The 13,785-nt window shown below is 41.4% G+C and overlaps 1 protein-coding gene and 1 long non-coding RNA gene across 3 annotated transcripts; both read right to left on the bottom strand.

The window, feature by feature from the left end:
- Nucleotides 1–1,515: 1,515 nt before the first annotated feature.
- On the bottom strand, nucleotides 1,516–2,095 carry LOC125541921. Its single transcript, XR_007297761.1, has 3 exons — nucleotides 2,081–2,095; nucleotides 1,681–1,987; nucleotides 1,516–1,605 (listed from the first exon to the last, which is right to left on the bottom strand). It is a non-coding gene; the product is annotated as an uncharacterized LOC125541921 (long non-coding RNA).
- Nucleotides 2,096–10,902: 8,807 nt separating this feature from the next.
- LOC125543556 (PGR5-like protein 1A, chloroplastic) lies at nucleotides 10,903–13,785 on the bottom strand. Of its 2 annotated transcripts, XM_048706940.1 has the most exons (8): nucleotides 13,282–13,785; nucleotides 12,555–12,617; nucleotides 12,335–12,421; nucleotides 11,986–12,220; nucleotides 11,792–11,865; nucleotides 11,576–11,674; nucleotides 11,319–11,382; nucleotides 10,903–11,232 (listed from the first exon to the last, which is right to left on the bottom strand). In XM_048706940.1, the coding sequence occupies exons 1-8, from the start codon at nucleotides 13,465–13,467 to the stop codon at nucleotides 11,213–11,215; spliced, it is 828 nt and encodes a 275-aa protein (XP_048562897.1). In that variant the 5' UTR covers nucleotides 13,468–13,785; the 3' UTR covers nucleotides 10,903–11,212. The 2 variants fall into 2 exon arrangements, with proteins under 2 accessions (XP_048562897.1, XP_048562891.1); XM_048706934.1 differs by lacking the exon at nucleotides 11,319–11,382 and having other exon boundaries at nucleotides 13,282–13,776.

Genomic DNA, 13,785 nt, shown 5'->3' with positions numbered 1-13,785 from the left:
ATAAGAAAATGGATGAAAAGGGCATTGTGTTTTTCATCATGTACAGAAGATAAACAACTATTGCATCGTAAGGATGAAGAAAACACATTCGGTACATTGGTTTGGACGTCAAATTGCAATGAACGATAAATATAGTTGAAATGGTAAACATCCATTCTAGTAAGGTTGGTAATGTAAAAAATAGAAGTTTCTAAAAGGATTGTTCACACACTAATAAACAAAGTAAGTAAATATAAAAATGTATCAAATGTGCGGAATAAGAGTGACTTATGAATTGAAGAGGGACATTAAGTACGTCGAATTCAGAACATTAATGTTTCAATATAACTTGGCAAACAGAGTAAGTAAATATTACATTCCAAAGACATGACTTATTGAATGCAATATAAAATAAATAGTATATGATGAGAACACATGGAACAATCCATATGACAAATGTTCTAGCTGACTATGGCGTGAAGCTCGACAGGCGGTTCTCCGGCGTTGTGAATGAGTTTGGCAACGTCTGCAACCAAATTAATTTTCTGGATCCTCACATTTACCTGAAAGTAAAAACAAGTAGATTTAATGCTGGATATTGCTGCTAAAGATAATAATTAAAATCCGGTGGAATTAAATAGTATTTTGGAAAAATAGTTAAAAATGCTTTATAGGAATCTAACAATCATATTATAAAAAAGAAGACTGAATTATATATTCTATTACCTTGTTAAGCACTTCAGACACACCAACGCCGTTGAAAGAACAGGGCATTTGAATCATAGCCAAGCCAGATTCATCCCTGTGATGCAAAGTAGAAAAATTAAAAAGATCATGTTTGTTTGATTCGGGGTTGAAGTACTAGGAAAACATGGCATGGTTTAGAAATACTCACTTGGTGAAAACTTCGGAGGCAAGTATATCATATACTTTCTTCCAATTCAAACAGTCGACGTGCCAGGTATTAAAAAATTTGAATAGACAGGAGTAAAGGCCAACATGAAGTTTGCCGGCGATGCAATCGTGTGTGGTCTTTAGAGAGCTATATTGGGTTGAGTCGGCACAAGGGTTTAGTATGTGTATAAGTTTGCGTTCCATGTCCCATGCGTAAGCACACCAGCCAGTCTGAAGCGTTGCCGGCATGATGAACTGTGTAGGTGGGCAACCTAATGTTAAATTTATATTTAAATATAATATGTTATAAATTGAAATGGTAAATGTTGATTACCATTTTACAATTCAATAGATGAGTTGACGCTCGTTGGCTAAGGAATTGGTTTTGTATGGAGCGTACTTCCCATGGATTCTCGCCAGCAAGAATACATGTCTGCATAGAAGGTAATTAAATAAATACGTAAAGTGTATAGGGAACCGTAGTGTCGGTAATAAAATAACAATAAGTTAACAGGAAATTAATGGTTAATTGAACTGACCGGTAAATCTGGTTCAAAGAAAATACGCCAAAAGCCGTCTGAGGGATATAGGAAAATGTTGTCATTAATAAGAATAGTCCGGACGATTAAAGAGCATACTTCATGGTCTAGTGGTGTATCACCAACTAACTGGTCTCTAATGGAAGATCCATTGATTGAAATGAATCTTGGATAATCATGTCTGACCCAAGGCCTACAAATTTAATGGTGTTAGAGTTGTGTATTATGTAGTGCAAAAAGTTTAAACAGTATGTAATGAGTGGCATACCTCCTAGCAACATCTTCAGATAGTTTGTTCATGAATTGTTCAACAGAAGCAAGGCTGTCAATACTCAGTTTAGGCTGATAAGCACGTGCAGTCCAATGGTCAGTAGCGTACTTTAGATGGCGAGACGCTGATTTAGTAGGCAGCTGATCAGATAATTGGGCAAAAGTAACGGCTCCATCAGGTATGTTTTGGTCATCATTGAACATCAAAACACCACAAGCGATTGTGTCGGCCCATGTCTTAGCTAGCTGTAGTGTTGAAGGCTTATTTGAAGTGGTGGCAAATGACGGAGGTGTCGCAGAATTTGCTGGTGATATACATGCGAAATGAATAGGTTAGTGAATTGAAGGTAAGAAAGAATGAAATTAATCAAACTCTTGCCGAGGATAAAACACCAAACCTTGAAGAGAGTTAATCCTAGGTCGTTTCTTGGAGTGTGTGGTTGGGACACTATCTTGTGTAGTGCGGTTGAAAAAAGGAACCTTGCTTGTGGACGAGGAAGTCTCACCTGAACAATGAATGAATTACACGTTAGGAATGGAACGTGTAGAAGAAAGGAGTTATTTGTACGACATAACAATGAATGTAATAATAACCTTCATAATCTGACATGTCCAATTTACGACCACTTAAAGCTAAATTTTGATGAGTTGTGCTCATAGGAGGCGAACTCTACATTATACATGGAAGAGACCGAATGCTACAACAAATACAACTTGAAGATAGAAGGGACATTAGTTTGTCAAGAAATGTTGTGTTCTCGCGTAGAATGGAACTCCGCAATGATGTGGCTTCTCTAGTTACAATGGCATTGTTGCGTCTTAGAAGTATACCAATATCAGATGACACCTATAGTAAGAATAAAGTTTAATAAGTGGTTCAATAATAGAATGATCGTTAATATTAGACATATTGCACTAACCATATGAGGATAATTGGACTTCATGTAGTTAGCAAAGTCGTGGACGGTGGTATGTGGAACGGCTGGTGTGGTTGGAGTTCGTGGTGTCTTCAAAGATAATGATGTAGATGTAGGTATGGTAGGACGTAAAGTAGGAGTAGGTGATTGATTACGTTGCAGCATTGTCCGAGAAAGATTTTCAGCGGCTAAGTCAAATGTACTCCTTGTGTAACAATTATCGTGGGGTGATCGTATCTGCAGACAGTCAGATAAACAATTATCGTGGGTTAGCGCCCGAGAAGTACTATGAATTTTTCGGAAATAAAACCATCTTTTTGTGGGAAATCTATAATATTGAATACAATAAAGGTCAAAAGCTATTTAAATGTTGTATATTAGTGCAATAAGTCGTCATGTTTGGTTAGGTAAATATTTCTGAGTATTACTGACAGATTTCAAATTAGTAATTTGTTTGGACTAAGACGGTGACGTCGGACGCGATAGCTGTTTAGCATTAGTAACATAATTGAAATTTAAAACTTGTGAAGGGTTTGTCAGTTTGTCATGACGTTATTGTAAAATGTAAAAAAAATGGTAATGTGTGATTATTGATAAAGGTTAGGTTAGGAAGTGATAAATGTTAGGAATGCAAATATTGATGTACATGAAAGTGCTTCAAAAAACAGGTTGTAGAAAATGTGAGGAAATGTTGATTATTGGGTTAGTCAATGTGTAATGTATGCATGCTTTAAAAATAATATTTAAGTAATGTGAGGAAAGAAGGAATTGTTTTAATAAAGTATAAACGGTGCACTTAGATAATTAAGTATAGATTATGAAAATTAATACGGTTATTGTTGCATCTAAAAAAAGTTTTATTTGTTTCTTTGGGAAAATTATTTATTATAATTGAATCTAAAAAAATAAACATGGAAAAATAATTATGTTATTTGTGTATCGAAAATGACTTAGGTTGTTTTGCAATGGAAAATAATAATCATTGGAAAATGATCGTGTTAATGTGCCTAAAAAATGTACAGGTTTTATATTCGATTGAAAGGATAATATATTAAATATTGAAGGAAAAGAAACATTTTATTTTGCATTGAAAAGGGATCAAATTGTATTTTGAGGGAAAAATATGTAAATGAAAATGTGATGAAGTATAATAATTTTACCGGTGGAATAAAAAAACATGAGCACTATTGGCAGTTGATGCCCATTAGTAATTCATGTTGAAAAGCATAGAAATCATATGTAGGGAACATTAATAAATGATATGAAGTAATGATTTACTCCCTCCATTCCGAATTACTTGTCTTGGATTTGTCTAGATACGGAGGTATCTAGCACTAAAATGAGTCTACATCCATATCTAGACAAATCCAAGACAAGTAATTCGGAACGGAGGGAGTACATGAAAGTGGAGATGAAAAAAGGGATGTATAAAATGAATGTGATAAAATGTTGATTATTGACTAATTCAATGTGAAATGTGTGAATGGTTTTAAAATATGGTTGAAGAAACTCTTATTGTTCAATTGATAAGTACATTAGTTTTTTTGCATGTGAAAAGTTTTTATGTTAGTGTGCAATGAAAAAAAACATTAATGGGCAAAGTTTTTTGTCATTTGTGGTTAGAAAAATACTTTTTTTATTTTGCATTGGAAAAGGACAACATGTGAAAGAAAGCATGTTATTTTTTGATGAGAAATGTACAGGTTAATTATTGGATTAAAAGTGCAATATACTAAAATTCATTGGAAAAGACGTATGTTATTTGGCATTGGAAAATGATTACATTGTGTAAAAATTGGAAAATGTGTACAAATATATGTATATAAGTAAGATAATTAGAACGCGTGAATAAAAAAACATGAGCATGATTGGCGGTTGATGGCCATGTTGCATTATAAATTGAATTGAACGATGCCCCAGTTCTGAAAGGGAATAAAATATAGTAGAATATATTAAGTGAATTTGCATGAATAACAATTTGTATATAGTAATAATAAACCGGAGGTTTGGTGGATATATATAATTCAATGGCATTGTTGTGAGATTGAAAAAAAGGACGCGAATTGTTGTACCAGAGCACAAGAGTAGTCCCACGTCAATTTGTCGGTACTTGTGGTAGCCAATATCATGCGCCGTAATTTGTTATCGTCGAAGGAGGCAACTCTTGGATAAGTATCGTGAGGGATGTTGTTAATTCCGAGGTTTAGGTTGTCAAGAACAAATACCTGGATAGTGTGAAGTATAATTATAATTGTAGCGCATGGAATCGGTTAAAAACAACAAGTAATAATAACATATGTAGATCTACGGGTCGTAGCTGGAGGAATACGTGACATCCTTGAAGATGGGTCTTTAACTTGTTATTGCGCATGTCTGATTGAACTTGTTGTGATGCAGAAATCAAACCGGATAGAATGTAGTTGCACCAATCAAAGTCAGCTATCCTATCAGTGTTTGCTATTGCTCCCCAATAGTCAATTATTGATGTGTCGTGCTTGTTAGAAGGAGCAAGAAGGTGGCCGATAACGAAAATAACGAATGCCATCTTGAAACAATCTTTCTCTAAATTACTAGAACAATGCTCAGACAAAGGACGAGTGAGGTTGGATTCAGCAGCTTTTAGAACTTGATTTCCCTTCTCTAGCATTCCAAGAACAAAACGTAGGAACTGTATAGTCGTTTCTGAGCATTGGTCATCCGGCCCAAGAATATTTTTGGGCCCACATGGCACACCAAATACTTTGTGAACATCTCCAGGCTAGAAACGAAGCCTTTTAGTGGCATTTAGGTGTACAGACATGGAAGGCCCATCAAGACGACTCATGCACCACTTGCTAAAACGTAGATTAAGTCGGGCGAGTGCTGGGAGTTTAAGAATCCCTCCCCAACCAATTTCATTAACAAGAAATCTTTTGTACTCGTCGAAAGACGAAACAATAGAAACAACCTTTGTTATGGACGTGCGTGAAGTTGGTGCTAAACCTCCCGGATGAGAATCTGAGCTGTCATCGAGTTGGTCAGCTGCATCTAGCACCTCTTCGATCAAGCGTGATGAACTAGGGCGTGAATATGACATCCTGGAACATGGAAAAATTGATAAAGTAGTTAGTTTTCTCCTTTTAGGGATGAAATAAGATGCAACCGATGGGAAAGCATGTACGCTTGTTTGAGACATACCTTGGTTAAATGATGAAGATATGAAATCTTTAGATAAAAGCAGGTCTTGCTATGCGTGGTGAAGCCTATGGCGTGGGTGGACGGATTGGGTGTCTGGTTGGGATGGAATACATTTGTGCAGATATGTGTAGGGGGGTTTATAATTGGAGGAAGCAAGCGTGTTGGGACAGCTGGTGGACGATATTGATGGTTGCATAGGAGCATTTATGCCTGTTGAAGCAGCCTTTTGGGTAAGGAATGTTGACTTTGGGGGGAGAGGCTATTTATTGAGATATGGTACAATGTGGTGTGGGATGGACGTAAATAATGAACAATAATGACAGAGGTAATGGAGAAGGTGGATAATTAAAAATTCATACATCATACATCTGATTACGAATGCGTGAAAGGGGTACTAGTTCTGATACATGATTACAACATCTAATCATAAGGTGGATTAAAATAAAAAATAGAATTTGCAAGTGGATGGCAACTGGTTACAGACAATACAGATAAACAAATTTATTCAATAAAGAGCGGCTTGAACTTGATGGACATGCATTAGTCGGGAGAGCTCCCGGCGGCTTCATGCGACCTTGCAGCATACAAAGAGCAGAGCAAGCAGATTGACCAGAAGGAGAACGATGATGATGCAGTGGAATTTCCTGTCTTCGCGGGAAGGGGCGGTGAATAGCCTCGGCCACTTGGCTCGTATGATGTTGATGTAGTTCTCTTCCCATTTCCAAAAGTTGCATTTGTGAGTTTGGCAAAATCGGAAGAAAAAAGGAAGATGGTTACAGGATAGAACAGGATAGTACAGAGATAGTGGAAAAAGAATTAGGACATACCCACTCGTGCTCGCACTTGTAAAAGTGCTTGCCTGGATTGTTTGACGTGCGAGAGACCCACCACTGAACCATACCATTGTTGCAGAAAGGGCAGATGATGAGTGGAAGTGGTGGCTGCTCCTCAAGAGAAACAAGGGGGGAGCTGGAGCTTGACATGGGATGGGTTGAGCTAGACATGGCAATGAGAACCATGTACAAGGGAGGAAGCTGTTCTGAATGGGTGGTATGAAATGTTCTTGACGGTATGATATGGAGTAGTGAGGAAGCTGCTAGCTGCAAGCATTTTATATCTGACGAGAGGAGGAAGATGACCGTTGTAGCTTTGGATTGAGCCGATGACCGTTGTAGCTTTGGATTGAGCCGTTGCAGGAGATTGTGAAGCGTGAGCATTAAATCCAGATGGGTGGTTGGGAGTTGGCGGGCGAGTGGGGAGAAGGACAGGATGATGTGAAATTGCCTGGACGAAGGAGAAAGCGTGTTGCACTGTTCAGTTTATATACCGTACTGTAGAAATGAATACTACACGTTAAATGTTGTGAATACGGCGGAGCTAATATAGTGAGTGCGAATCCCAATGCTGGTGGATGGGATGGATTACAGTGGGGCGAGTCGTCGAGAGCTCCTAGGCATTTTCGTCGTTCACATGGCCTTTTGCGGACCCATTCGTTGAGTTTTGCAAACAAAACTTCTTTACAAGTACCGGCGACTTCATCCTAAGGGCATCTTCAAGATGGACCTGCAACCGTCTGCACTGCGCTGTTTGGACTGCGGGAGTCATTCAACGCGGGCTTGTATCGACCCGCGGGACGTTCCGGACTCAATTTCTCCGTCAAAACAAAGACAAAAATGGAGAAGGTTTGTGGGAATCCGGATGTGGAACATAGAAATCCGACACCCCGGGCTCACCCAAAACCCTTTCCAGACCTCACGAGTCCATCCTCCTTATTTTCTCTCTTCCTTCACCGCCGCTCCACCATCTCGGCCACCACGCCACACCCCTACCGAAACTCTGTGTGTCCGTCACCTCCGGCGCTCCAGCAGGCCTCCACCCTTCTTCTCCTCCGTCTCCAATCAACCCCTGTCGTCCGACCACCCCGCCAGGTACCATTCGCTACTGCTATTCTCATCATGCCAGGCAACTGTTCGATGAATCGCTGGAGCTAAAAACAGTTGTCCCTTGTTCTTTCTAGCAATGGATTTCGATTTGGAGTACATATATGAACATCATATTGAGCCGTCCAACGGCTCGTTGGACGAGTACTCCGATGAGACGGCGATGATGCACACGGTCCTTAAAGACACGGAGCGTGCGGAAGAGCATGTTCTCAATTTCAAGGGCTCGATCAAGGGTCATCGATTTCCCAACCGCAACAGCTAGCATGCGGGGGCATTTGACACCGATGACCGACTACTTTGCCCCCAATGAACCCTTCGCTGACCATTTTCGTCGGCATTTTTGGATGGGCAATACTATCTTCGATCATTTGTACCATGTCGTCCGGTCCTACGATGACTACTTCATTCTGAAGAAGGACGCCATGAGAACGATCGGCTTCTCTGGTTACCAGAAGTACATGGCCGCTCTTCGGATGGTTGCATATGGAACGACCGCTGATTCGTGGGATGAGTACCTACAGATGTCTGAGAGCACATGCGGAGATGCCATGGTCAGGTTTGCAACTGTCGTGGTCAAGTTGTTCGGACCTTAGTACTTGAGAGAACCAACTGTGGCAGACACCGAGAGGCTCTTGGCAATCTCAGAAGCAAGAGGGTTGCCAGGCTTGCTTAGATCTCTTGACTACATGCATTGGAAATGGAAGAACTTCCCGAAGGCTTTACAAGGGCAATATCAGGGTCATGTTAAGAAGTCCACCATCATTCTTGAAGAAGTTGCATCACACGATTTTTGGATTTGGCACATTTTCTTTGGCATGCCCGGGTTTCATAATGACATCAATGTGCTGCAACGATCCTCGTTGTTTGTGAGGCTGACTGAAGGAAAAGCTTCTCCTTGCCACTATACTGTCAATGGACATGAGTACAACATGAGCTACTATCTGGTTGATGGTATCCAGTGGCGGAGCTACACACGCTTCATTGAGCGGGCCATAACCAGCTAGCTTAGGAAATATGTCTGAAATTTTGCTCCGAGAGCCTCAATTCAGCACCACTCGACACTGTAATCTTATCTGACTGGGCGGGCCATGGCATGGTTTTGCCCAGCCGTAGCTCCGCCAGTGATGGTATCTATCCTCCTTGGGCTACCTTTGTCAGCACCATCTCAAACCCAGTTGGCCAGAAAAAAGGCTCACTTTACTCAAAGACAAGAAGCAGGTAGAAAGGATGTCGAGAGAGCATTTGGAGTTCTGCAGGCCCGTTTTGCAGTTGTTCATGGACCTGCTAAACAATGGGATCCAGAAACCTTATGAGGGTGATGACATGTTGCGTGATCATGCACAACATGACTATCGAGGATGAGAGTGACGATGCTGCCGCAGCTCTGAAATTTGAGAACATGGTGATCCTATCCAACTTCCAGACCAGAATCTGGCCACATTTGAGGAATTTATTCAAATGCATCAACAAATTCGGCATCGACCAACTCACAAGCAGCTGAAGAAAGATCTGATTGAGCATCAGTGGACGGTGAAAAGGGGACAACATGTTAGAATGTAATATTTAAACATTTTTAAATTTAAAATAGTGTTGCGTGCGGCTATTTGATCGTGCGAACTTGGAAAAAATGAGGAAGGCCAAATATATCCGACTACGGTTGGATGGCATCCTTCCGCATTCGTGTTCACCGATCGGTCCTCATGTCCGCAAATGAATGCGGGAGGATTTTTACGCGTTGAGTTGGAGATGCCTAATGAGATAACGCCAAATAGCGGCAAGACTAGGCCGGAACCTCCTACAGCTCAAATGCTTAAAAAAACTCAAACGTACAATGTAGCACGCCATCAAAATTTGTTATTTTGACATAGTACAAAAACAATAAAGCCCGTCGAGGCCATCGGACAACATCTTTGGCCATCCGCCACGAGTGATTTGGTTACATTTGCCACAAGCACGGACCGTCCCTCTTGTGATCCGTGTCTAGTACACATATCATTTTATACAATAGGTCTGATTTGCGCATATTTCACTCAAACACATAACCCTCTTCAATTACATGGTCAATAATAGTTTAACACGTAAACATACTTTGACAAACCCAATAAGCTCCACCTTGGAGAATATGTTTTTGTCATCTTGAAGCCATTATGCACATCTCTAGGTGCATTGGACTTGAGCCATTAATTATGAGCAACGGATATTTCTTTGATTTCACATTACTCACTACTGCAAAATGATCTTTCCAGACCGGCAATCAATGACAAACGAGCAATCATTGATAAGCTCTCTTGATAAGTGAGTGGAATTAGTGAGCACAAAATAGCTGGGAATATCCCGAAAACTGTTGATAATGTGACGGTGGTGTGTTTCGTGACTAATAACATAATAATAAAGTTAATTAAATTTAAAAGTGGACCAGTTCTTAATTGTGACAAACTGTTGGTGATTCTTACAAAGACTAGATTGTTCTCGGGGACGGAGTGTAACAAACGGAGACGGAGGGGGTAGCTAGTACTCCCTCCGTTCCGAATTACTTGTCTTAGGTTTGTCTAGATACGGAGGTATCTAGCACTAAAATGAGTCTAGAAACATCCGTATCTAGACAAATCCAAGACAAGTAATTCGGAACAGAGAGAGTAGTTGTCAAGTTAAATAATTGTGCTTTTTGCTGTTCGATCGTTGTCAGTATATAGAGCCTAAGCTAACATACTACTCCCTTCGTTCCTAAATGTAAGTCCTTTTAGACATTTCAAATCGAATATAACATAAGGATGTATGTAGACATATTTTAAAGTGTAGATTCACTCATTTTGCTTCGTATGTAGTCATTTGGTGGAATTTCTAGAAAGACTTATATTTGTTATTTCGTATGTTTTCACGATTATATGTCCCCAACAGGCAGTCCGTCTATTTATCAGAAGTATAATTAAAACAAATGCTAACCATATCTTTAAGTTCTAGGTCCTATTAATTCCTTGTACTATAAATCCAAGACTTAGGGGAGCCGTTTTTTGTCATTCCGGTCTCTCCTAATAAATTCATAATAACATAATGCTTTCCTTTAGGCCCATAAATGACGAAACAATATGCACTTGACAACATTCCCAGCGATTGCATAGCATAATTAAGCATCTTTCAAGCACTTACATCAATTAGGCAAATCAAATTTTAGTTGAGCAAATATTTGACAAGCAAACCACTATAATATTCGCCAATAATTTTATCATCTGTTCATGTGCAGAGTTTGGATATCTCGGGAAAGAATGGACTGCTTTACAAAATGCTTGGTTTGATCAATGGACAATGGAAATATGCACTACAGAGCAACAAGACTACTATCTTCAAAAAGTAGTTTCCGGCTTTCAGCCAATAAGAACGCACTAGATGTGGATCTCTTCAACAGCTATCACTGGATTTCTAGTCTTTGATCCATCTCCTTTTCCTAAGATGTCCTTGCTTCACCATATAAACCCGGCCATAAACCCAACTTCTTCTAGGTCCAGAAAGAGATCTCTGCAGAGCAATGTCAAAAAGTGAAGCCATGGTAGGTGTTGTTTTACACTGTCACGATATCTACATGTAGAACTGCAAATTCTCACCAAGACTTCCAAATCTGAATTTTGTCTCAGTTATAAATTTGAAATTTTCATTCAAGTATGTGTCCTGCAACAGTGTGTTGATCTTGTGTGTCAAATGTGGTATAGGGGCCTGAACGTGCTTATCTATCATCTTATCAGTGAAGGGATTGCAGAGTATGTCACTGTGCAAGAACTTGATGTAGATTTAGCAAGATCATAATCTGACAAAAAACACAACAGCTGTAAAGGCTGTAAAAAACTACAGGTATTCCACATACCTCGACTTTAGTACGGTACTCCAATGGACACTCGCAGACATGGCATTCTGCCTTGTGGGGTGCTTTAATGGATTTATCCGTCTTCACAAATGCAAACACCTAGCAAGAACATGCTTTGCTTACTCAGATGACCAAAATGTTGTACTCAAAGAAATATGGATCAATTTTCAACACTAAAAGGAGCCATGATGGGCAACTACTAGAAGCAAAACTAACCTGCTCACCGCAATTGGGGCAAGAGCCTTTTAGTGCAACCACATTGTTTGTCAACAGGCCTTGCAATGCACCAACTTAAAAAACAAAAAGATGATTTAAGATGCGTGGAGAACACAATTTCGCAAACTGAACACGAAAATCATGATACTACTGATATAACATAGAAACAATATCTACTGAAGAACTTTCCTTACCTGACGCGGATGCAACCGGATAGCCAATCAGATAGCCTAGTCCGATCAAAACCATGTGGTTCACCCTTGTTATCCCGTCAAGCGACTTAGCAGCAGAGAAGAGAGACCTTGCTCCGAATGCGTCCCCGAACGCCAGGCTCAGAGTGTAGAAGCTTGGAACCAGGAACGCCGAGGTACCAAGCAGGAGCAGCAGTGTCCAGATGCTCGACAGTGCCATAAACATCGAGTGGTCCTCCTGCCCTATACCCAAATGTCAACCAAAACACTGAATTGTGAGTCTGTAAGTAAATGGAACACTGGGTAGATTTGGCTAGAAGAAACAGGGGTGAATTTTCACAGAAAGGTTTACCTCGGCGTCCGCGTACGCCGACTGTCGCTTGAGGCTGCAGCGGGGGTATTTTATGACCGACGGGGAGCCGTAGACCCGGAGCTTCAACTAGCAAGGTCAAGGACACATGTACTGTTAGGATGCGGATGCAAATACGCGACAGCGAATGGGGTTTGGATCAGGTGGTGTGTGCTAATGTGGATATACGTAAGTTAGCTGATTGTAGGCCTGTTTTGTTCACCTCAACTTTGTCGAACATGTCGTCGACAATCAGAGGCTGGCCACTGTAGTAGGAATCCCTGGCCTGCCATGAAAGATGGTACTAGATTATATACAAGTAGACATGGTGATGAGCTTGGCTCGCCTAATAATGTACAGCAGGCAACATGAATTGTACAACATCAAAAGGTACAGTATGAAACACAAAAAGATTGCAACTTTCAGTTAGTTATACTGGTATTAAGGTTAATCTTTAAAAAGAAAAGAAAACTGCAACTTTTAGTTAATTTCAGGTTCATGATGAACTGTAGCTGAAGCTGCTAACAAGCCGGTGTGTAATCTGATGGAATGGGACATGGGCAATAGCGAACTCGATCGAACCTGCAGGCGGCAGTATAAAAAAGACCGTGCAGCAGGCAACATTGTTTACAGGTTACAGCATCAAAAGGTGCAGTATGGAATAGTACAAAGAGATTGCAGGCTTTCAGTTAATTTCAGGTTCATGTTGAACTGTGGCTGAGGCTACTAATAACAAGCCGGTGTGTAATCTGATGGGATGGCGAACTCGATCGAACCTGCAGGCGGTAGTATCAAAAAGATTGCGCGGCAGACAACATTGCTTACAGCACCAAAGGGCACAGTATGAGATACAGAAAGATTGCAGACTTTGAGTTAATTTCTTCAGGTTCATGATTAACTGTGTGCAATCTGATGGCATGGAAGGTGAGCAAGAGTGGGACTGGAATTACCTGGCGGTAGAGCGCCTCGAGCATCTCCTGGCTGGCGGTCTCGATGGGCCCGACGTAGAGGCACGACGGCCCCTCCCCCGCCCCCGCCGCCGCCGCCGCACAGATGCGCAGCCCCACCCGGGGCGCCCGCGGCCGGCCGAGGCGCCCGTTCCCGGGGGCCACCGGGGCCGCGGCGGCGGCGGCCATGGACGGTGCACACTGTCTGCGCGTATCCAGCCGGCGCGTGCTCTCCCCCTCGTCCTCCTCCCGTACGGACCTCTGCTGGTGGTGGTGGTGGTAGATAGCGCGAGGTGGGGAGGGAGGCTGGGCGTGCAAGGAAAAGAATCCGGCGAGGGGGGAGCGGGGGATTCGTGGAGGCCTCACGCACGGCGGGAAGCGGACAAAAATGGGAAGAGATTTCCGGTGGTGGTTGCTTGGGGGCAAGAAACGCCGGAGGAGGAAGAGTGTGTGGCTGCGGTGACCGGAGACTGGTGGATGCTAGCTGCTCATTTGCCGGTCAGCCAT

This window comes from Triticum urartu, chromosome 1 (assembly GCF_003073215.2).
Source record: "Triticum urartu cultivar G1812 chromosome 1, Tu2.1, whole genome shotgun sequence".
In the NCBI taxonomy this organism is placed as follows: Eukaryota; Viridiplantae; Streptophyta; class Magnoliopsida; order Poales; family Poaceae; genus Triticum; species Triticum urartu.
This window is presented reverse-complemented; position numbering and strand designations above follow the sequence as displayed.